Source organism: Zeus faber, assembly GCF_960531495.2.
Source record: "Zeus faber genome assembly, chromosome: 1".
Classification (NCBI taxonomy): domain Eukaryota; kingdom Metazoa; phylum Chordata; class Actinopteri; order Zeiformes; family Zeidae; genus Zeus; species Zeus faber.
In genome coordinates, this window is record NC_137193.1 from 33,276,988 (window position 1) to 33,299,834 (window position 22,847).

Consider the following 22,847-nt stretch of genomic DNA (forward strand, 5'->3'; position numbering starts at 1 on the left):
CCAACTATCAATAAGTCTCTTTTTATTTTAGTGAACTGTGTGTGTGTGTTAACCCTTTGCAAACACTGTATTATAAGGGAGTTTTAAACTCGTAGTCAATGAATGAATTGACAGCTGAGCAAACCACTTACAAAAATGAGCTCTCCCTTTTTCCCTGACTTATTTTGTGACGCCAAACTCAGACGCAGTTCATCCAGCTGTGGGGCAAAGTATGTGATGATATGCCATTGGAGACACGTTGGACACACACAAAATCAATAAAGGGAGCTGCGGGAATTTATAATCATTGGTGTTGACTCACCAGACGTGCATTGGCTGATTTACCGTGCCACTCAACGCATTTCAATGGTGTGTCAATAATAGAAGAAAAAACAAAAGGTCTGCCCTGCTGTATGGCGGAGGGCAACACAGGGCTTTTGAAAGCCAACAGAGCGATCGACCCCCACTGGTTTGAGCCGGTTCGGCCATTGGTGACTACTAATGTATTCACATTGAACCTCTGGTTTCGATCAGAGGTGTCAGTTGGAGTGTTTACTTGTTTATGTTTGCATACTTGTGGCTGAAGCGGTAGATATTAGTAGGAAAATGAAACGTAAAAAGGAATGTGTGTGTGTGTGTGTGTGTGTGTGTGTGTGTATACTGTGTGTGTGTGTGTGTGTGTGTGTGTGTGTGTGTGTGTGTGTGTGTGTGTGTGTGTGTGTGTGTGTGTGTGTGTGTGTGTGTGTGTGTGTGTGTGTGTGGAAAAGAATAGGTTGTTTTTTAACATGATTGTTGCCAGTGAAGGCCAACACTACTTGGGTATTCCTTACACGTATGACGATAACTGGGTTTTCCCTTTGTTGCGTCGTAATGTTTCACTGTTGTTAATTGTTTTTCTATCTTTTCTGCCCCCCTCCCCATCCGTTGCAGCGGACCCCCTGGTGGGAAGCATCGCCACACAGTACCTGACCAACAGAGCCGAGCACGACAGGATAGCCAAACAGTGGACCAAGCGCTATGCCACATAGACAGGCAACCGCCGTTACTCAAGATCCCCCCCCCCCACACACACACACACACACACACACACACACTCTCCTGGATTCGGACCCCAATGCCCTCTGCCCACTCTCCCCACCATACAAACACACACACACACACACACATGCCACCCACCCCTTCTCCAAAATCTGCACGGAAGCACACCTGGACCCTGCCACCCCCATCCCCACCCCACCCCAACCCCCGCAAGACCTTCCATTCCTCCTCCGGGGTGGGGTGGGGAGGGGCGGGGGGGCGGGGGGGCGAGGCGAACTGTTATTTGTTCCATGCTGACTTGAAAGCTTCTTTCTTTCTTTTGTTTTTATACAAAGAGTCTATTGGGATTGTACTTTTCCAATACACTGAATGTTGATATGGTCATGAAAAGCTTTAATACTGTTCCAGTAGTTGTTGTTGACCGTGTTTTTGCTGATGATTATGACGACGACGACGATGATGATGGTGCGATTGCCATTGTTACTGTTGTCGTTGCTGTATTTGTTGTTGTTGTTGTTGTTGTTTCTTTCACTGTTATCGATTGTTTATGAGGTAGCTATCGCCCTTGTTATCTTTATCCGAGCCCACGCGTTTTTACTACCCCGCCCCCCCTCCAATTCCTGTGATCCCACTTGCCGAAAAAAAACAAAAAAAAAATACCCGCAGACAGATGGACAGAGTGAGTGCGTTCATTTTTTTATTTTTTATTTTATTTTTTGCTTTATTTGGAAATCTTGTATTTGGTTGTTTTTCAAGCTCATCTTCAATATCGGCTCATGCAGCGGAGGTTTTGATCACTCTGATCAGGGAATTAGACTTACTATTATTTTTAACTGATGTGGAGTGACCGTACGGGTGAGAGCTATTTCTGTTTGTTGGTTTGTTTGTCTGTTTGTCATTTGTTTATTTTTGTATTTTTTTTTTTTTTAAAGCTACGATGTGATTCTCCGCAGCACGACCAGGATGGCGGCCCATCATGGCGTGTGATGATAGCGGTGGCTTGCTGTACATTTGCCTTGTGTGAATATATTACTCATTGAATACTCAATTAAACACTGGCTTGTAATGTGACAGAGGTGACTGTCTTAATTTTAATTTGTCACTTGATTTGATCTATTGCTGAGGTGTGTGTGTGTGTGTGTGTGTGTGTGTGTGTGTGTGTGTGTGTGTGTGTGTGTGTGTGTGTGTGTGTGTGTGTGTGTGTGTGTGTGTGTGTGTGTGTGTGTGTGTGTGTGTGTGTGTGTGTGTTGTGTGTGTGTGTGTGTCGTGCACGCGAGACGCTCAATACAATGAAGACTGATACAAAAAAAAAAAAAACCCAAGCAGCAAATGCCTGCACTTGTCTGTTGCCTGTCCAGTTAACTTGATTCAACCCGTCTGGTGCTTTGTCTAGACTTGACGCCAGGTGAGGCCACAGACGGACTGAAGTGTTGTGACCCTGCGGCGAAGTTGAATGTCAGGAGGAAATATGTCTGCAAGAGCTGCTGCCGCGATGGAATATCAGCTGGCAACAGCAGAGGGACTTGAATTAGAATTAGCATTTCTGCGTTCCTCTTGTTAGAAGAACCACGATAAACGGGAGACTGGTGTCCGGATAAAACATAACAATTAATGTAGCAGTGAGGGCCAGTTGCAGGCTGTGGTGTATTGGTGACGGAGATTCAAGTGGTCATCTTTGAGTGTTTGGTTAAAAAAAAAAAAAAAAAGATCCCAGATTTTATACTTTTTTTTTGTTTGTTTTGCTGTCATTTCTTAAGAAACTGCCATTCCATGTATTTGTGTCGTTCGTGTGCTCCCTCTATAGGTTGAAAGGCAGCCAAAAGTCCACAAACCCCAGTGTAGCTAGTTGAAAAATATCCCCAGCGCCTCAATTGACCAAGAAAAAAGAAATCAAGACGTTCTCGGTTTGACAAAAGAATTGGACGATTTGAAGGAGAAAAGAAAAAAATGAAAAAAAAAAAAAAAAAAACAGTTTCAAAAGGAATCCTGTGTAATCCACCCAACACAGACTAGATTCTTAATACCCCTTTCCCACGGCACCAAACACGCTGTAACACCTGGAAAGGCTCATCCGGGGCTTCAGTCCCGGGATAAATGACCCTGCAATCGTCACATGTTTTTCAGCTCCAATGGAAACTTGACACTCGGGTAGACAGGCCAATTTTCGCCCTTTTGGCACGATGCGACGCGCGTGAAACTTGACACTCGGGTAGACAGGCCAATTTTCGCCCTTTTGGCACGATGCGACGCGCGTTATCGCCGCATTAATAGACAGGAAAATCGGTCTGTCATTCTGTCATTCTGTCATTTGATTTCTGATTTAGAATCCAAAAATCAGAAGCGATTGACTTTTTCCCCATGGGACATGGGTGTGGGGATCACGGCGGGGAACCCCCACTTTCCCCGCCTGCCTCCGAGGGATTTCAGCACTGCCCCAAGCCGGTCCCCAAACTGGAGGACGGTCCCTGAAGGATCGGCCACCGCCGGTGCGTGGGTGCAGGCATGGATACTCCATTTTGCTTCTGCTGTCCCCCCCCCCCCCCCCCCAATCACACTTGGAACCATGGCACGCTCCTTTTTGTGACGCTCGTGTTTGTGACACCAGAAAAGAAAGGCGTACTCTTCTCCTGGTTCTCTCCCGTTGGTGTAAAAGCTTGAGATTTTTATTCACTAGCCTGGCATTCACTTCAATACAGCGCAAGCACTTTGCGCACTGGCAGTTCAGAAAGGAACGGTTAATTGTGTGAATTCACACTACCTTAATTGAGGAACCATTCAGGTACGAAGGCCTACACTTTGATACTCCTATTTGCAGAGAGTTGTTGACGTGGGGATTTTTACTTTCACTTGTTTATTAACATGGTATAGTATTAACAGTAGCGGTAGAGTACTACAGAGGTCATTCACTCTGAACCTGACGGATATGTTGTTGATAAAGGGACCTTTTTTATTTATTTATTTGTTTGTTTATTTTTTTAACCGATGGCCCTAAAACAATTTCCCACCTGCTTGACAGAATAACACCTTATTTGTGTTGTTTCTGAATGACACCATTCTGGCATTTTGCGTGAGTTTTCCTTCAATTCTATACTGCGTTTAAATCTTTGGTTTTAAAAAGAAATGTTTTTCACTTTCACTGAGATTTTCAGCAGAGCCGCATGCCTAACATGGGGACCCCCGGGGATCCTTCAAGTTGTTCCAGGTCCATGGGAAAATTATTTCGAGTTAAACATCAAACCATTTTTCAGTTTTGTTAGCACCTTTAGAGAATGTACAATAATGACTATTTTCTCCCTACTATCTTGTCTAATGATAACAGTCTTCTTAGTTTGGGGTCCCGGTGACTAAATGTGATCAAATGGGGGCCTAAAGTGAATTTAATTGAGGGTCCATGACATGAAAAGGGTTGAGAATCAATGTCATAGAGCATCTCGTCTTTGGCAGGAGCAAAGTTTTGCAGCATCATATAAAAGAAAAAAGTGAAAACACATGACGAGGGAATAAAAGTTTATATCCTCAATTTATAACCTCAACTCTGAATACCACCACTATTCCACCGCCAGGAAGGTCAAACGCCACGGCGTGCGGCATTCCAGAACTGCAAATGTTGCTCCCCCCGCAGAGCGACATAGACTTTGTTTCAATGGTCTGTGTCTGGACCCGACACTTAGAACCTTAATGAATAGCAGGTTTTCATGAAAGGATCCCGTATGTGAAATATGGCCAACTGGATCCCTGGCTCCAAGGCATGGAGCTCCCCAAGTGTTGTGAACAAAGAGCCGAGAGGAAGCGCCGCTCTCGAGTTCCGCCGAGCTCCGGTGCCGTATGTCAATGGAAATGACTGTTTGTTATTAATCCCGCCAAGAGTAACAGTGCCTGCGAGAATCGCGAAAGGAAACGCACAACCGCGTTTCTTGACCACTTTCCAATACCTAAGTGAAATACTGGTTCCAACGGTCTGCGCCGCCACAGACGGTTAAATTACAATGAGTTTTTCGACACGTGGGAGGGGTGTGTTTCTATGCCGCGGGCCCTTAACTCTGTGTGGTGTGAAAACCAGCCAAGCGAGCAATTAACAGAATATGGAGTTGATTACAGCTGAAAGGGGAGGTCCGGGGCACCTACATCGCACTCCTCTCTCCATTGTTGTTGGGAGCTTTGGAAACGTCTTCACCGTGTGTATGTAGCTGAAGAACGCAAGGAGAGAAGTCGCTCACTCACTGACGGCACGGTCGGCTTCCCACAGAGGTTGCGTTTAGGTAGTCCAGGCGAATCACGACAAACCTCTCCGTGCCAGTGGGCAGGGCGACGGACGAAAACAATAACACGACCGTGACCGGGTGGCTTTTCACGACTCACATATTTGCCTTCGGTGACAACCCCGGCTAAATGCGACGCAGGCGACTAACGAACCAAATAAGCCCGAAATAGCGAGTGACTGGCTGCGCCCGGCGAGGTGGAGCGTGCTCCCAGCAGCCCCCTGAGCTCGCCATGTGCGCCCGGCAGCCTCCATTGGCCCGGGGCTGCGTCTGCTCGTGCTCGGGTCTGCTGTTGCACCAGCAGCACTTCCGCTCCGCGAGAGGCACGCGCGGCCAGGCAGGCGACGGAGGCTCCCGCGGACACAAAGACGCCCAGGTACCGGGAAAGCCGCCGCCGCCGTCCCGGCAAACGGACCGCGTGGCGCGTCACCGGCCGGTTCCGCCGGGTTTTCGGTACCGCGCTCGGAGCGTTGTCCGTCCGACGGGGGGAACCTAGGACTCCGCTCCATCCTGTGACGGGCTGCACAGAGCTCAGCTTGTTTCTCTTTCTTTTTTTTTTCCTTCTTTTTTTTTTTTTTTGTGTCGACGGACGGAATGCGACGAGGGGGAAATAACGATAATAAGTGGACGACAGCCAACGGGGTTCTACTTTTGGCTTCGATGGGTCGATGTACCGCATCACCGAGCTCCCGGTTAAAGTTTTATTCGACTGCTAAAATTGTTGAGATGGGGGGGGGGGGGGGGTCGTTGTCGTTGTCGTCGCCCTATCGATTATTTGTGCTGGGTTTTGCGTCGGTTGTACCAACCGGTCAAGAAAATCATGCGCTTAGTTTAGATGCGGCCAGTGCTTCGAAAATAGCCTCGTTTCCCACAAGTGTTTTTCTTTACAAATGATATTATTAGTCCAAATAATGTAACGTCGGGGTGCAAACGTCAGTCCGCTCCCGTTGTGGGTTTAAGCTATTCACTCTGTGCTAATATTCAGTTATAGCCATGGTCCATTTGTCTGACGCAGGCCAGGTAATGAAATTGGTCATCCATTTAATTATTTGGTTATCTCAAAAAAGAAAGAAATGAAATCCCACGTTTGATACTGAATTTAGCTGGCCATTCAATGCGTTTGTGGCGCCGTCTGCCTTATAATGCACTGTTCGGGCATGTTGAAGACGTGAAAGGCAGCCTAGTTAGTTGCAATATGCGTGAGCATTCACATATAAGAACAGCACCCTCAGATGACAAAAATACCCCTCCGCACACACACACACCTCAAGCGATAGAAATAAAATCATCCCGTCAATAAACGTAAGGCATAAGTTTGGGAGTTAGAAAGTGACCGGCTTAGAGCGAACATACAGTAAAGCTGGATGGAATTCTAGGGCTTGTAATCCTCCCCCCAACACAGATGATCTTGTGGATTGCCAGTTCAGAATGTTCATTATGATGTGATTCATACTGTGGTTTTTTTTGGGGTTTGTTTTTTTTTCTAAATCCAATGACGTGTTTGTCTTCTCCTCTCAATCCAGGATCGGAATGTCGGATGAAGATTCGCGGGCCAGCACAAGCTCCACTTCCTCATCATCATCGACTCAGCAGCCACAGCAGCACGACATAAGCACTCCCAAGAAACGAGAAAGCAGAGCCGCCAGCATGAGCAAGACTTCCAAACTCCTCTCCACCAGCGTCAAAAGGTGTGTGTGTGTGTGTGTGTGTGTGTGTGTGTGTGTGTGTGTGTATATATGTGTGTACTAACCACTGCATACTGGGAACACCCCACCGTACCTGCCTTTTTGGAGATGCTCGGACCCAGTCGTAATACTGTATATCCCACTCCTTGACAAGTGCCATTGTAACCAGATGAGCAATGTTATTCACTTCACCTGTGAGCAACCGACAAGGGCCAAATTGTGATGGCTAAACGACTGTGTCAGAGCATCTCCCAAACAGCAGGACTTGTGGGGTGTTCCCGGTATGCAGTGGTTAGTACCTACCAAAAGTGGTTCAAGGAAGGACAAGGGTCATGGGTGGCCATGGCCTCATTGATGCAAGTGGGGAGCAAAGGCTAGCCCGTCTTGTCTGATCCCACAGAAGAGCTACTGTAACACAAATTGCTGAAGAAGTTCATGCTGGCTATGACAGAAAGGTGTCAAAGCCACACAGTGCATCACAGCTTGCTGCGTATGGGGCTGCGTAGCCACAGACCGGTCAGGGTGCCCATGCTGACCCCTGTCCACCGCTAAAAGCGCCTACAATGGGCACATGAACGTCAGAACTGGACCATGGAGCAATGGAAGAAGGTGGCCTGGTCTGATGAATCACATGGCGCCAGATACCACAGGACACCTTCAGAGGGCTTGTGGAGTCCATGCCTCGACTGGTCAGAGGTGTTTTGGCGGCACGAGAGGAAGCTACATGATATTAGGCAGGTGGTTTTAATGTTGTGGCTGATCAGTGTGTATATACAGTATATATATGGTGTGGAACTAAGGGTTGAGGGGGTCATGGGGTGAGCTACCAGGACACCATTGGCTCTAAAACAAAGGCATATCAGACGACATTATCACAGTAGGAGTCTGCTAAAGATTAATTGATCAGATCTGAATTTGCAGTTGACCAATACTTAGTAGTTTTACAGAGTTTGATTCTGTGGTGTCTCCCCCTATTCTCAGAGCTTGCGGTTGAACAATGAATAAACACCTGGAGGCATTCATGATCAAAATATGGCTTCCTTGTGATCAACAACACTGCTGTGCTTGGGGTGGAATGCTTGTGATGAGAGAGCTTTGGTTTATGGCCTTTTTGTTTGACTTGTCATCACAGAATTCAGAAGGAGTTGGCGGACATTACCTTGGATCCACCGCCAAACTGCAGGTAAGTGTAATTACTTTTTTGTGTCTTTTTTATTTTATTTTTTTCATAGCGTATCTCAAGTTTGACGCATGAGATACCTCCCACACGATCACTTAGTGCTTCGGGGGGAACTTCTCGGTCTCTTTGCAGATCCTTTATGGTCTTGCTTTGGTTATTATTTGCTGTCATACTGTGCATTGAGAAGTTACTTCAGCGCTGCTTTGTACTGTGCTCAGTTGTGAACATTGAATAAAGCAAAGATGGGTAATGACTTGGTCTGCTCCACTGTAGGATAAGTACACACACTACATTGTTTGCAACACGTGACCTATTCATGGAAAATGCATCAAAGACACTCAGTTACGTGACGAATGGGTTTCTACGTCTGTGTTCTTCACGCTGTTCTCAAAGTGGGAGGGGTTTGAACTTTCTCAAGCTGAAATGGGATAATGACACCACGAGTTGGTTGTCTGCGCTGAATATTTATCATCGACCTGCCGCGTCGCTGTCGCTGCGTCTCTATGAATCCTAAGGATTCAACTAATTGCACATTTGGTCTTTTTGAGACAGAGCTGCACTTGGCTTCATTGGCTGGCTAAACATGTGACCCCTTCCATTTATATATTGATCTAAAACAACAATATGGCTATTTCATAGTGGCACAAAAAATAAACTGCAATCTATCAGGAAATTGGTGATTGATGGGAGAGAACCATAGTTATTAGTTCATCTTAAAGTGGATTAAGAAAGATCCGATTTCCTGTGTGTGTGTGTGTGTGTGTGTGTGTGTGTGTGTGTGTGTGTGTGTGTGTGTGTGTGTGTGTGTGTGTGTGTGTGTGTGTGTGTGTGTGTGTGTGTGTGTGTGTGTGTGTGTGTGTGTGTGTGTGTGTGTGTGTGTGTGTGCGTCTGTGCGTGCCAATGGGAACAGCAGTTCATATTATTGTCTAGACCTCAGAGGCGCGCTGATTGCATGGTACAGGTCTCCAAAACCGCGAGTTATAAGGCCAGTGCGCCCCAAAACAACCACTTAGCTAGGCGGCAGCCCGGACCAGTCAGCACTCTGGCTTCTTGTTTTGTTTCTTGTAGGTGGGGCTGGGGTGTTGGTAGTTGTTTCCGTGACCCTCAGCATGAGAATTAGTCTGTATCTTATTTGACTGGTAGTGGAGAATGAGAGGGGGTTGATTTGTTTTCGGCGGATCTACCTGCCATTCAACACAACAATCAAATATTAGTAGTTGAATATACAGTATGTTAAGTGTTGATTATTGTATTTGTTTTATCCCAGTGTATTAGCTCTGCACTATAGTGATGTCTTTTTGTTTATTATTAGTGATGTTAATAATTAACGATTTAACCATTAACTGATGTTGACCAATTAGTACTATCAGTTAAAAGTTAAACAAATATTATAACATAAAAAAAGGGAAAGTAATTTTTTTTTAAAAGTGTGTTGCATGGTTAAAGCAAATAGGCTATACAAGGTATACCGAACAGCCACAATATTAAAACCAACTGGCTAATATTATGTAGCTCTCCCTCGTACCACTAAAACAGCTCTGACCTGTTGAGGCATGGATTCCACAAGAGCTCTGAAGGTGCTTGTGGTATCTGGCACCAAGACGTTAGCAGCAGATCCTTTAAGTCCTGTAGGTTGCGCGGTGGGGCTCCCATGGAGTTGTTCCAGCACATCCCACAGATGTGAGCCTTGGGCACCCATGACCCTATTCACTGCCGATTCACTGGTTGTGCTTCCTTGGAGATGCTCTGATCCAGTTGTCAAGCCATCACAATTTGGTCCTTGTCGAAGTGGCTCAGATCCTTACACTTGCTCATTTTTCCTGCTTCCAACACATCAACTTCAAGAACTGACTGTTCACTTGCTGCTTAATATATCCCACCCCTTGACAGGTGCCATTGTACCGAGATGATCAATGTTATTCACTTCACATGTCAGTGGTTTTAATGTTGTGGCTGATTGGGGGCGACACGTGTAACTAGGGCTCTTTTTGATAACTGCATTACCTCAATACTGTGGTCACGCGACGTCACATATACAATAAAATATAATACATGTATAATAAGAACGTTTTATATATATATACACACACACACACACACACACACACACACACACACACACACACACACACACACTTGTTTTTTTGTATTTCATTATATTTGCTGGTGAAAGTTACAGGGGTGATCTGAAATATAAACACATTTACATTTACATTTACATTTAGTCATTTAGCAGACGCTTTTATCCAAAGCGACTTACAAGGGAGAATAACATTCAAGCTACATTGCGACAGAGATTAGTGTAACAACAACACTCGTGTAACAATATACACTGCAAGGTGGTGCTAAGTAATTGTAGGTTAGGACAGGAGGTACTCACTGAGGAGCTGGGTCTTCAAGTGCCTCTTAAAGACAGAGAGGGAGGTCCCCGCTCTGGTCATTTTTGGCAGCTCGTTCCACCAACGTGGAACTACAAATGAGAATAACCTGGATTGCCGTGGCTGTACGGCCGGCAGAGCCAGGCGACGCTCATTTGACGAGTGCTTTGACGAGACATGTGCTTTTACAAGAGCATTTAAGTAGGTGGGAACATTCCACACAATCACTCTGTAGGCCAGCATAAGAGACTTGAACTTGATGCGGGCGGCTACAGGTCACCAGTGGAGCTCCATGAGCAGCGGAGTGACATGTGCCCTCTTTGGCTGGTTGAACACCAGTCGCGCCGCTGCATTCTGTATAAGCAACACAATCTTTAGTGGTTAGTTATTATCATTGACTGTATTCCATCCTATGTTCAAGGGCTTCTGCAGAAACACAACTTTTCAGTTGCTCCGTTTGGCACTTTGCGTGCCACACATGAAGGGAATGGACATTAAACATATGGGGGATTCATTTTGGGTGTGTCAGATTATTATTAATTATTTTTAGGGCTGTACCCGACTAAGCATTTTGTCAGTTGAATCGGATTCTGCTGTTCAATGTCAATATTCGGCGGGGGCACGGACGCATGGAGGAACTCGTGCCCTGTTCCTCCCCCCATCCCCGTTTTGTTTTAAGCTGCACGGCTCTCTGCGATTGGGGTGCACAGAAAGCGGTGTCCGTGTATAAAAATATATTTATTGTTCCCCTGTTGCCAAGATCAGACTACAGTGGTGGAGAGTGGAGTGGAGATTGCCAAGCAAAACAGTGCAGGGCAGCTGTTTTCACATATAAATGTATTTATCATTCCCCTTATTCATAATTATAATTTGTTAAGTCCAATTAAAAAAGTTTTTGGTCTTTTTTTTTTTTCAGGGGACAGTGCCCTAATATTTTAATCAAGTCTGATAACAGTTAATGATCGGTTAACAGGGGTTGGCTATCCGTCAGGAAAAAAATAGAAAATTGGCATCCCTAGTTTATTTGTACGATGCTGAAATGATGGTATGGGTATGTGAGGATCACTTGCCAGCCCAGCACCCTACCCTGACACACCCATCCATTTGGTCTTATTGCAGAGTTTGACTGTGATGAGATGTGTGTGAGAGCGAGGGAGAGAGTGCTGAGGTTTCTGAAAAGCTTTTCATATCTATAAAAAGCTCCCAACCCCGTCCCCCCCGTCCCCCTCCCCCCCGCCGCCGAGGGAGGAAGTGGCTGGCCTGCGTGCACCATTGCTACTTCGTGTGAAAGTGACACTGCCTCTTAGGCTGCTGCACATCTGACTCTTAGGAAGTCTATAAAAAAAAATAAAACATTTTTGGTTTATTGATGTTTTCGGACAACGAGGACTAAGACAGTTGTTCTGCATCTGGACACTTCCATGGGATTCTGCGGGGTCGCAGGTGTCCTCTAAAGGACACCTGCAAAATTAATTTGAACCTAATTATTTTCCTTTATTTCAATATTTTTTTTGATCCATTATATATTATTAAAATATTTAAATATTCTTGATGTTTATTCTTGATGTGAAATTTACAAGCTCACCGCGATCGTATTGACTTGTCTCAGGATTCTGGCAGACTCTCCAGTGAAGTGGTCATTTAATCGGAGGAGCGAACACACACACACACTAGTCTTGTCTCTTTTAAGCATGTAGTGAAGCTGATACATTTTAGCTGTGGATGAATAGAGTCGAAAGAGCGATTTATGAGACCTTGTTAGCGATGCAGCAGCGCGAGCAAGCCAGAGTTTGGAATCTGGCTTACAATTGTGGATAACGGTGGGCAGTTCAATGTACCACGGGTACCAGTGTCTAAAATTTGCTGGAGCAGAGATGGGATGCCAGTCACTGGCTTCTTCACTGGCTACCATCGCTCCATTGATACCACCATGAGTGACAGCAGTGATCGCATGGCATATCGTAGCTACGTAGAAAGCACTGGGTGGTCTTTGTCTGACGGGTGGGGGCTGGGGGTGGGTGGATGAACCCTCTCTCTCTCTCTCTCTCTCTCTCGCTCTCGCTCTCTGTGTGTGTCCTGGATCAGAGAAACTTTGTTGTCAGACAAAAGACCCTCTCCCCAGCCTTGCTTAATTGTTGGTGGTAAGCGATACAGGACCCCCCCCCTGCACACACCCCCGTGTGTTAGCCAGTTCCAATTATAGGTACTGGGTTACATGATACTTTAACCCAAACTTGATGTAGACATGGAGAAAGAGTACAAGCAACGGCAGGGATATTAAAGGAAATGAAAGTACGTTGACAATTATAATATGTAAAGGAATTCCTGTGTAAGGAAAAGAAGATTCACGTGAAGTTATGTGACGCTTGCAAAACTGTAGCAACTTACCCTAAACACATACGGTATGTCAGTTGTAGTTAATGTGACTCTGCGTTAGTCATCGCCAGCAAAGTTTCAATAAGAACAGATTACTTGAGTCACAGAGTTAGAGAATATTTCATTTCACCTGGTATTTGTCTTATGCAGCATGTTCTCATCAGTATTGTCACTATCATATGATGTACTGTAGCACATTTCGAAAGTCTACACTCCCTTTTTGAAATGCTGTTTGCTCTTAGAGTAAACTGTACTTTATTCACGCCCCTCTGGGGGCAGTTCCGTCCGTTTTACCTCTAGAGGCCTCCAATTAAGGCCCGTTAAAATAAAACAGTTTTCATTTTAATGTGGATTCAGCGACTGCAATTTATTCAAATAAAAATAACCGCTTAAAAATGTTGGCAGAGGCCTGCAGATACAATCAAATTTTAGCTGAAATGAGACACACTGGGGAAAGCATTTAAGGAATGTGATGATACTATTGAGAATATGATGAAAGAATTTCAAGGCATTCAAACAGGCCTTGAGGAATACGAAGACCTCTTTCTTGTAGAAATGAAAACAAGGATGAATGACGGTGCTATCAGAACCTTGCCTCACATAGGAAAGCTACGGGAAAATCGACATCAGAGCCGAAACGCTGTGCGGCAGACTATAGCAACGCCGTCGTCCACAGAACAATAATAGTCCTTAATCGTGTAAAAGAAAATGGATGCGGCATCTGTGTTGTTTTTCTGTAATGTTGCCAATTTTATCTTCGGTTTCTTGTTTTTCCAGTAGAATTTATTTACTATAGAATCCAGAGTATTGAACCAGTTTCCAAGTTAAAGTTAATTCTGATGGATTGGTGGAGATCAGACAGAGAGGCATCTAATATTGCCTGTTGTAATTCTTGGAGGGTGTTTCTGAGTGACAGCATTCATAGATGTCGTCCAGTTTATTCAATAGTATGATGTTTGACAATTTAGATAGAAGACTGAATACTTCCAGTGGGACGTTATTGGTTTCTGTAGATAAAGCAGAGTGCCGTCTGCATATAAACTGATTTTATGAAGTTTGCATGCCAGTTATATTATCGTTTTGGCAAATGGCCGAAGCTAGTGATTCAATAAAGCTGGAATGGCAAAGGGGAGAGTGGACATCCTTGTCTTGTACGATGTTGTAGTGTGGAACGTTGTGATGTGTAACCATTGGTGATGATTCAAGATTCAAGATTCAAGATTTTTTATTTGTCACATACATATACATACTTCCATACATATATGCAGTGAAATGTAATGCTGATATGATAATGATGGATGATGATGGGGAGTTGTACAGAATTTTCATCCATTGAATGAGAATCTCCTAAACCAAATTTCTTAAGAGTGGTAAAAATATATGTCCAATTACCCTGTTGGATGTTTTTTTGGCATCTAATGAAGCAATAGTGATAATAAATTATTCCTTTGAGAGAAGCTGGATATTGCTGGATGACAATCTGACCCGATGAAGCCTGTTTGGCCTGGGTGAATTATTTAAGAAATAACTGATCCTGTTAGTTAGAATTCTGTAAGTTAATGTTTTAGGAATGATCTTTAAAAAAGGGGGGTCAGGGGGTGTAAGAGAGTGACAGAATCTCCCGGGACAGGGCTTTTTTTGTTTCATTCAATTTGGTAACATAGGAAAATGAATAGATCTACAACAAAAACACACTTTTTTTATTGGTTTTGGTTGACAGCAGTATTGGGGGGTACATTTGTCTGTAACTGAAGTTAAAGTTCAAGAGATTATTTGTTACAAACATATACATAGGGTTATACATATATGCAGTGAAATGTCATGACACCCGGTGATTACGCACAATAAGCTCTAAAAATACTAGAAATACTAAAATGTGCGTAATCGTCACGAGGGGCTCGCGCAGGCGGCCGCAAGGGGGCGGCGCCGCAATCGCGATTCTGGGTTCTATATTTATATAATAGAATGAATGGTCTGTGTTGTATTAAATATACATTTAAACCCCCCTAAATGAAACTTAACTTACCTCCAGTACTTACCTCACAGAGTAGAAGTCTGTACGGCATGCCACAAAGTGTAGAAGTCCTGGCATGTCACAAAGCTTCAAATGGCTCAGATTATGCTTTCGGTCTATTGTCTGGGAATAATTTATTTACCAGGCAAATGTCGTTACTGTTCCTAAACCAAATGGTCCTAATAACCAAACAATTATGTGGTTACTCAAGATTCAAGATTTCAAGATTCAAGATGTTTATTTATCACATACTTATACATCCGAGCATACATATACAGTTTGCAGTGAAATGTCATGGCACTCCGAGTTGACCCTGTAACGACCAGATATTAAACCTGCTTGATATCTCGCCGCCGTCTGTGAGCCATTGGGAGCAGTTTACACCACACGCACACGATTTGCCTCCGACCTGGGGCTTTGCTTGACAATCTTTAAAAACCTGTTGGCGAGTGGAAAATCGGGCCAGAATCACGAAGCCTGAGCTCAGCATACATTTGATTTTTGATCCGATGAATGTCTGGAAAGGGTCTCCTTTGAATGGAAATTAATTTCAGTCATTTCGGGTAAAAAAAAAATGCATTTACAGACATCAAAATCAAGTGGGTTTTATTGTTCTGTAGTTGCTGTTTGTATTGTCTTGTATTAGTCACATTCACTATTGGCAAACCATCACATGCTTTTTAAATGCTAATGGTTGGCACTTTAAAAAGAAAGTGCTTGTCCTGGATCAAGCAGAAAATCCGGGCCACAGTCTGCTCCTGTCCGTCATTACTCCTGAACGAAGTGCAATGTACAGATCTGCTATGTTCTCAGCTCCTTCATCTCCCATGGATTAGGTGTGTTGATCATTCACTTTTCCATCACTTTCACCTTGACGGCATGGAGACAAACACTGGAAACTACATTTAGGTGTTTAAACTGTAATATGGAATAATATAGAAGAATGGCTTTTAACAATAAAACATTATTATGGGGATATTACCCTGAGGTGACACTATTATCTTAATTAAGTAGCAGCCAGCACCTGAGTTTGAGTTTCATTACAATGAGCTGTGAGCTGGAAACCAGTACGGGGACAGCGTTGCAAAAGAGGCAATATGAAAGAATTCATTATCATGACAATTGTATGACATTCTCCAAACTGTTGATGTATCTATCAGACAATATCTGCTTACGTAATTCCTCCATGTATAATTATCTCCATATTAAAGAATACAACTGGGATAAATGACATTGAACTACGTGGTAATGTTAAATATTTCATCAGAATGGACTTGTGAGAATTTTTCAGTATTTCTTTTATTATTGATATTAATGTAGACAGTAATATAGACTATAAAATTGAAGTGACGTCAACTAATGGGCTTTCCGCATGAGTTCCGTGTTGTTTTTTCCCATAATTTTCACTAATTTAATCTTTTCAATCCACCAAAATAAGTTTCTGAACAAATTTTAGGCGAGAAATAGGCAATCCAGTTGCTGGATCTTCACTCATGTCTACAACACGTCATTTAAGGGCAAGGGCTTGCATCAGCACAGCGCACGCAGTTTTCTTTGTACCATTCAATTAATGTCAGAAAATCAAATAAATGATATAAATCTATCGACAATAGAAATTGTATTCTTATTGTTTTTTATTTTTATTGGTTATATCTTATTAGCGCTGAGTTTAGGTTGGCTGGTCCCTACCCAGAGCGATACGACTCGACCAAAGGAACTGTCCTAGGTCCCAAGGACCTGCGACTTACGTCTCAACCATTCCCCGTGGACTTACGTCTCAATCATTCACAGGACTTACGTCTGAACCAATCACCGTGGACTTCTGTCACTGAAGGTTTCTCTTGTGCTGGTTAGTCCCTGCCTGGAGTTGGAGATAAAAAAGTTCTATAAAACAGCGTTCTAAGAACTACGAACGTTCCTAGTTCCTGCAGTGCAGACACAAAAAAAGGAATGTTCCTCCAAAAGTTCTATTAACTATTAAAAAGTTATTTCAGTGCGAAAACGCCTAATGTCTTTGTTTCTTGACCGCATTACGATATAAACCATATAAGTGGTGTAACGGATCATAGCATATCCGTGATTAGAACGGATCGCCCCCTGCGGTTCGGCTCGCATGTGAACCGCGGATCAATTGCCAAATGTAACCATCATAGTGAAATATAGTTTTACTGCCGCTGTTACATTTTAAAGTTATTCCATTAATCTGGATGCAGAGTTGCAGTGAAAAGAAGAGACAAGACAGATGCATGATGTGTTTTACTCTGAAGCACAATGACTGGTTCATCAGGGTGTCACGATTCTGTCAATCAATCAAATCAAAATGACCGTTCGATTTCCAACCTCCAAATCACAATCCGGTTCGTGATTCTCCCCGTAATCTTGTTGGTAACATTGTCCGACATTAATGTGATCTTTTTTTTTTTTTTACCTGTGCTGTCAGCATGCTGGCATACAACACAGTGTTTTTATGCTATGGCATCTAGGACAGAGTTAGTCAGCAAGTAGGGTTGAAGTTCTCAACCTGCAATGCAACTCTTTATTAATTCTTAAATCATCAAGAACTGCTACAATAACTGTCCTGTGGATAACCTATTAGATGACCAGAGCACAGTTTTTGGTTAGACACAATCACCACCAACCCCCCGCTCAGTGTGAGCTGTTGGCAATTGCAGTTAAAATTGCAGGGTGTGGGGGTGCAAGTCCTTTAAGCAAGCCGAACCCCAATCACTCGCATCCCTCCTGCCCCACAGACCCTGGTCTGGTAGAGTGTTGTTCGGAGTAGGATTGGTGTGCGAGTGTATGTATTGTAAGCTAGTATGAGTGGGATTCAAAGTTTTGGGACAGACAAGAAGCATGTCGGGGCAGGTGCGTGACGGGCAAGATGGCAGCCGCCCGCCACATCCCCACCCACATAACTCGCACTCCACCCATCCCGCAAGTCCTAGGCCTCTTGTGTGGTGTATGTACTGTGAGTTTGAGGTAGTATGAGTTTTGGACTGGGAGAGATAGGCGAAGCGCCATTGATGTGAGCTCTAATGTAACGTCATCTGAAAATGAACTGTGTACTGCATCACTGAAGCGGAGCTTTGGGGAGGGGGGAGGCGAAACGAAGCCAGAGCCGCCGGAGCTCAGCTGGAGCACAGCTTGTGTGTTCTACTAATTTAAAGAAGAACTGAGCTCTGATTGAATAAATTATGATCTTTTACAATATGGCCACTTGAGAGGGCAGAACAGAGACTGTAAAGATAATAATGTTAAACAGAACATGATGCTGTGTTATGAGTAGAATATGCTTAAAAGTCAGATAAGAGAAGAACGTACAGAGTGGACACGGACGCAGTGGACAGAGGAGAGGAAACGCACCTGCAGTAGTGTTGAAAAGTCTCTTTTCAGTGAACCGGATCATCTGTTACGGCTCCCAAGCATTACTTTTATCGATGGAATTGTATAAAATATTTTGTTGATATTTATTCCACTACAAAAAAATAACATTATTTATAATGATTTAATGTGACTGGACTCAAAGTTACTTTTTCAGAGTAGGCAGCGGCTCAGGAGGTAAAGCAGGTTGCCTAGTGATCGGAAGATTGCCAGTTTGATCCCCGGCTCCTCCTGGTAGTGTGCTGATGTGTCCTTGGGCAAGACACTTTACCCCCTAACTGCTCCCTGGGCGCTGCTATATGGCAGCCCACTGCTCCTAGATACGTCCGTTACTAGGATGCTAGGATGGGTAAAATGCAGAGATATGCATTTCGTTGCCTCAGTACTTGTACTCTGTGCAATGACAATTAATTGAATCTAATCTAATCAAAAAAAAAAAAAAAGGTTAGGAAAAAAAAATAAAAAAAAATAAAAATTTATGTTTAAATGGAATCGAATTGTGTATTGAGAGATGCAGACTTATCTACAATAACTGTAACTATCTTAATTCTGAACCAAATTTTGTTTGTTATCAACGTGAGAAATTGAACATGATAGTGGTTGCTGTTACTGGAATTAACTTCAAAATAATCATATTTTTACATTCACTACCATGTTTAAAGGAATAAGGTAGCATGTGTGCATCATATTGCACTTTAATTTAACAATAGTGTACTGAATATTTTATGTATTTTAAGATTATTTTAGTTGAAAAATTGTACTTCTTAAATGTCGTTTTCATTTAAGACCATGGGCAAAAGGTCCTTGCTTTAAGTGTTTTACAGATCCGATCCGATCCGTGACTCAAAACCGTGATACGATCCGTTTTGTGATCTGTTGCACCCCTAAACAATATTGAATGTCAGACAAAATCATTATTTTTGCAATAAGAAAGAGCTGCCAATTCTTTTTTTGAGAATTCTTTGTTATGCATTAATGTTAAGATAGGTAACTACTTATTATATAAATAAGATTATTAAAAACGGAATTCCTTTTTTGGTTGTCCCTGCAGCGCCGGCCCCAAAGGAGACAACATCTATGAGTGGCGGTCCACCATCTTAGGCCCACCAGGCTCCGTGTATGAAGGAGGGGTCTTCTTCCTGGACATCGCCTTCACACCAGACTACCCCTTCAAACCACCCAAGGTGATGCTCCACCCGAAAAAGAGCTAAATCAGATATGTTTGGTAGTATTATACAAAAACTGAGTGCAATCGATCGACAGCAATAATCAAGTGGTGCAAGTAATCATCTTCTTTCCTGGTTATTTTTCTATTTTCTATTTGTTTTATTTGTTTGTTTATTTGGGAGGAGCGGAATGTCATTCCAGTTTTTCCCACTAGAGGTTGGTACTGCACTCTGAATGGCACATAATTCAATACACAGAGTCAATGCACTTTCTGCTTCATTTAGTGTACATCACTGTACTTTTATTTCTTAAACTGCCCCACTTTATCCCCTCTTTGTAAAATAAAACACAAACAGTCGCACTCATAGTTTGAGCACATTGAAAACATAACTAGCCCAACCCTAACCCAAAAAAGGTTCCTAAACTGTGGTTTGTAGTAGAGGAGCAGTGTAGTTTAGGTTCATTTCCACTTTTGCAGCATAGTAAGCTTTTGAAAATGGCAATTTAATTAAATAATCTGGTGTATCTCTGTACAGTAAACCCCAAGAAATCGATGTCTAAAGCTGGATATAAAAATGTTTCATTGAATTCACTAAATTGCATTAAGTATGGAAAGATTTAGTTGTTAGATTCAGTTTTCTCCTTTTGTAAAAACGGATTGTTTAAGTTAGTCAGGAGATGGTTGTTAGATATTTAAATATCTCACATATATTATTGAAAAGATATGGCCTTTAAATGGCAACTTTCAGATTGGAATAACCAGTGAATGAATGTATGGAGAAATGATGTACCAATTTGATTTAAAAATGATTGCAATTAGCTACGCCCACCGACAGATACGACATTGCCCGCAAGCTTGAACGTGATGCCACATGGGTGGGACAGGGCTGAGCGAGCGCTACAGTGATAGTTGCTCTTTAAGCGTTTCCAATTCAAACATAAAATCTAAATAGATTATTTTGTGTATGTGTTTTCCAGGTGACGTTCCGCACGAGGATCTACCACTGTAACATCAACAACCAGGGAGTGATCTGCCTGGACATCCTGAAGGACAACTGGAGTCCTGCGCTCACCATATCCAAGGTCCTGCTGTCCATCTGCTCCCTGCTCACCGACTGCAACCCAGGTGAAACCCTGGCTTTTTTTATTTCCGTTGTTTTATCTCCCTTTCTGGTTTTATAATTTCTCGGAAGCGGATACAGATGTGAAAAACGGCATGAAAACATACTGCCCATCATGAAGTCCATCACAAATCATTCAGCGGGTGCAAGAGCAGAGGATAAAATCCTCTTGACAGTGAGCATGCAACAATGGCGATTTATGATGCTCCCCCACCCCTGAACGGAAGCACATGTAGAGGAGGAAGTGGGAAGTGCACGCATACAAGTCCTGTCTTACTGCTGTGTCATTTGGAGTGACTAACCCTATATGAAGTCTTCCTATCTGGGTTTAGATGCCTTATAGTCACTCTCACGGTTTTTTCTGCATGGAACATTTTGTGGCCGCCAAAATGGGCAACTTTGAGAGAAAGGCAGTTGAAATCCTCTCCAAATCTTGATTTAAAATGTTTGTGCAATGCGGCATGTAGCCAGCAGAGGGCACAGTTGCCGCATGTCCCCACACGGCACTCATACAGTTCCTTTGGGGAGAAAGAGAGTGGGAGTAGTTTACAGTACACAATAGATCCTTAAAGTTACAATATGTTATTTCTTCCTCAAGGGTTGTCTATAGCATGGGATAGCATGGGATCATGGGAGTTGTCTTCACCCCCACATTTGTGCTTTACAGGGACAGCTTCAGCCTGCAGCAAACAGCAATAAATAGTCGTGCTCCATCAAACAATAGTTAGTTAGTAGAGCAATACATGCAATAGTACAATACTGTTGCTCGCCAACATTATCTACTTTGTCGAGTCCGCTCCTGACTCTATGATGTATCTTCTGGTCGTCCCTGTGTTGCTCCGGAACTTACAGCAGTAGAGGGGATATGACGCTATTGACGGGCAACCTCATGAAATGGACCGCTCCCTATATTAAAATTACAGATTTCTCTGGGTTTGAAAATTGTTGGATACATTTGGGATAATGTAAGTAAGTATACAATTCAACCAAACATAGGTCTCGTAATTGTTTTGCCATTTTAATGTGGAAAAGTTACATATTATACCTTTAATAGGGGCATGTTATATTTCTTCTTTATTAAAGAGGGTAGTATTGAACCAGAGATATTAGGCCGTCTACTTACCAAGAACTATAGTATTTTACCTCCAGTGAGTTACACAATCAGAAACTTAAAATGTATAGCCATTGCAAGAAGCTGAGGAAGAGGAGGTGAAAGGTTTTTGTTATTGTTAAGGGTACATTCAAAAGGTGAAAAGTAATTGCGTCTATGATTCAAACTTCTAGTACAGTCTCAAGGCCTCCCCAAAACTATTTTAGTTTAGGGTCAAAGATCATTTCTAAACCGGGAAAAAGCCTGGCTCAGTCACTAAGAAGCAGAGTGAGAATAAATCATTTTTTGTTCATGGTGATGGTACTTTGTGCCAAGTACCGTTTGAACAACAACCTTTAGTGCTATAAATAGTTATTAGTGGGAAAAAAACACATGACTGACTGTGGAATGGATGTATTGCAGCAGCAAATGCCATAGAAAAACATTCAATGTCTCAAAAATGCAAAGAAAATACCGGAGTCAATGCAAAAACTTGCTTCGTTTTCTGCTGCTGCAATGTTCTTATTTTCCTGTAGGCAGGAGCATAACATTCAAGGGTGTTGCATATTCTCCAATACATATGTATATACAGTATATTTTTTATTTTCAAACAGCTGACCCTCTTGTTGGAAGCATCGCCACTCAGTACACAACGAACAGACCGGAGCACGACAGAATAGCCAAACAGTGGACCAAGCGCTACGCCACATAATCCAGCCGAGGTGCAGAAGCTTCTCGGACACCGCGTGGATCTGGGGGTTCGGGGGACAGGATGGAAAAACTATGGAGTTTTATCTTTGGAATTGAAGTCTTAACTCCTCAAATGTTTGCTGTTTCATGTTTTCTTCTCTCTTTTTTTTGTTATCTTGGCCCAAATATAATCAAATCTGGCAATAATTTAGATTTTGCGTTGGTTTATTTAGCTTGTGCTTGAAGTAAAACTGATGATATTTAATTTCTTTTTATTTTTTTTCAAGTGTCTTTCCCTAGTAAAGAATGTAAAATGTAAATATTTCACTTTAGCTTTGGAGGCAGAGTTGGCGTACGCTCTCCAGCGTTCTGCCGTTTTGAAAATGTGAATGTGTTTAACGCGTCTAGATGTTTATGATATGGAGGGCTTTTGGTTTGTATGATGTACTGATTTAAGAAGAAAATCTCTTTTGTGTTTCTCTCCTAAGA

At 43.0% G+C, this 22,847-nt stretch overlaps 2 protein-coding genes across 3 annotated transcripts in view; both read left to right on the forward strand.

Annotated features, from left to right (window-relative positions):
* The window catches only part of LOC307235119 (ubiquitin-conjugating enzyme E2 E2-like), a 57,851-nt gene extending 55,763 nt beyond the window's left edge, over positions 1-2,088 (forward strand). The window contains exon 6 of the mRNA XM_080007106.1: positions 910-2,088. Coding sequence (XP_079863232.1) covers positions 910-1,007 — 98 coding nt within the window. The 3' untranslated portion in view covers positions 1,008-2,088. The remainder of the gene's footprint in view (positions 1-909) is intronic.
* A 3,291-nt stretch (positions 2,089-5,379) lies between these two features.
* Positions 5,380-22,798, forward strand: LOC307235140 (ubiquitin-conjugating enzyme E2 E1-like). 2 transcript variants are annotated; one of them, XM_080007130.1, is made up of 6 exons: positions 5,380-5,652; positions 6,800-6,964; positions 8,094-8,144; positions 19,342-19,474; positions 20,436-20,583; positions 22,283-22,798. In XM_080007130.1, the coding sequence occupies exons 2-6, from the start codon at positions 6,807-6,809 to the stop codon at positions 22,378-22,380; spliced, it is 588 nt and encodes a 195-aa protein (XP_079863256.1). In that variant the 5' UTR covers positions 5,380-5,652; positions 6,800-6,806; the 3' UTR covers positions 22,381-22,798. The 2 variants fall into 2 exon arrangements, with proteins under 2 accessions (XP_079863256.1, XP_079863257.1); XM_080007131.1 differs by lacking the exon at positions 5,380-5,652 and adding an exon at positions 6,171-6,296.
* The last annotated feature ends 49 nt before the right edge of the window (positions 22,799-22,847 follow it).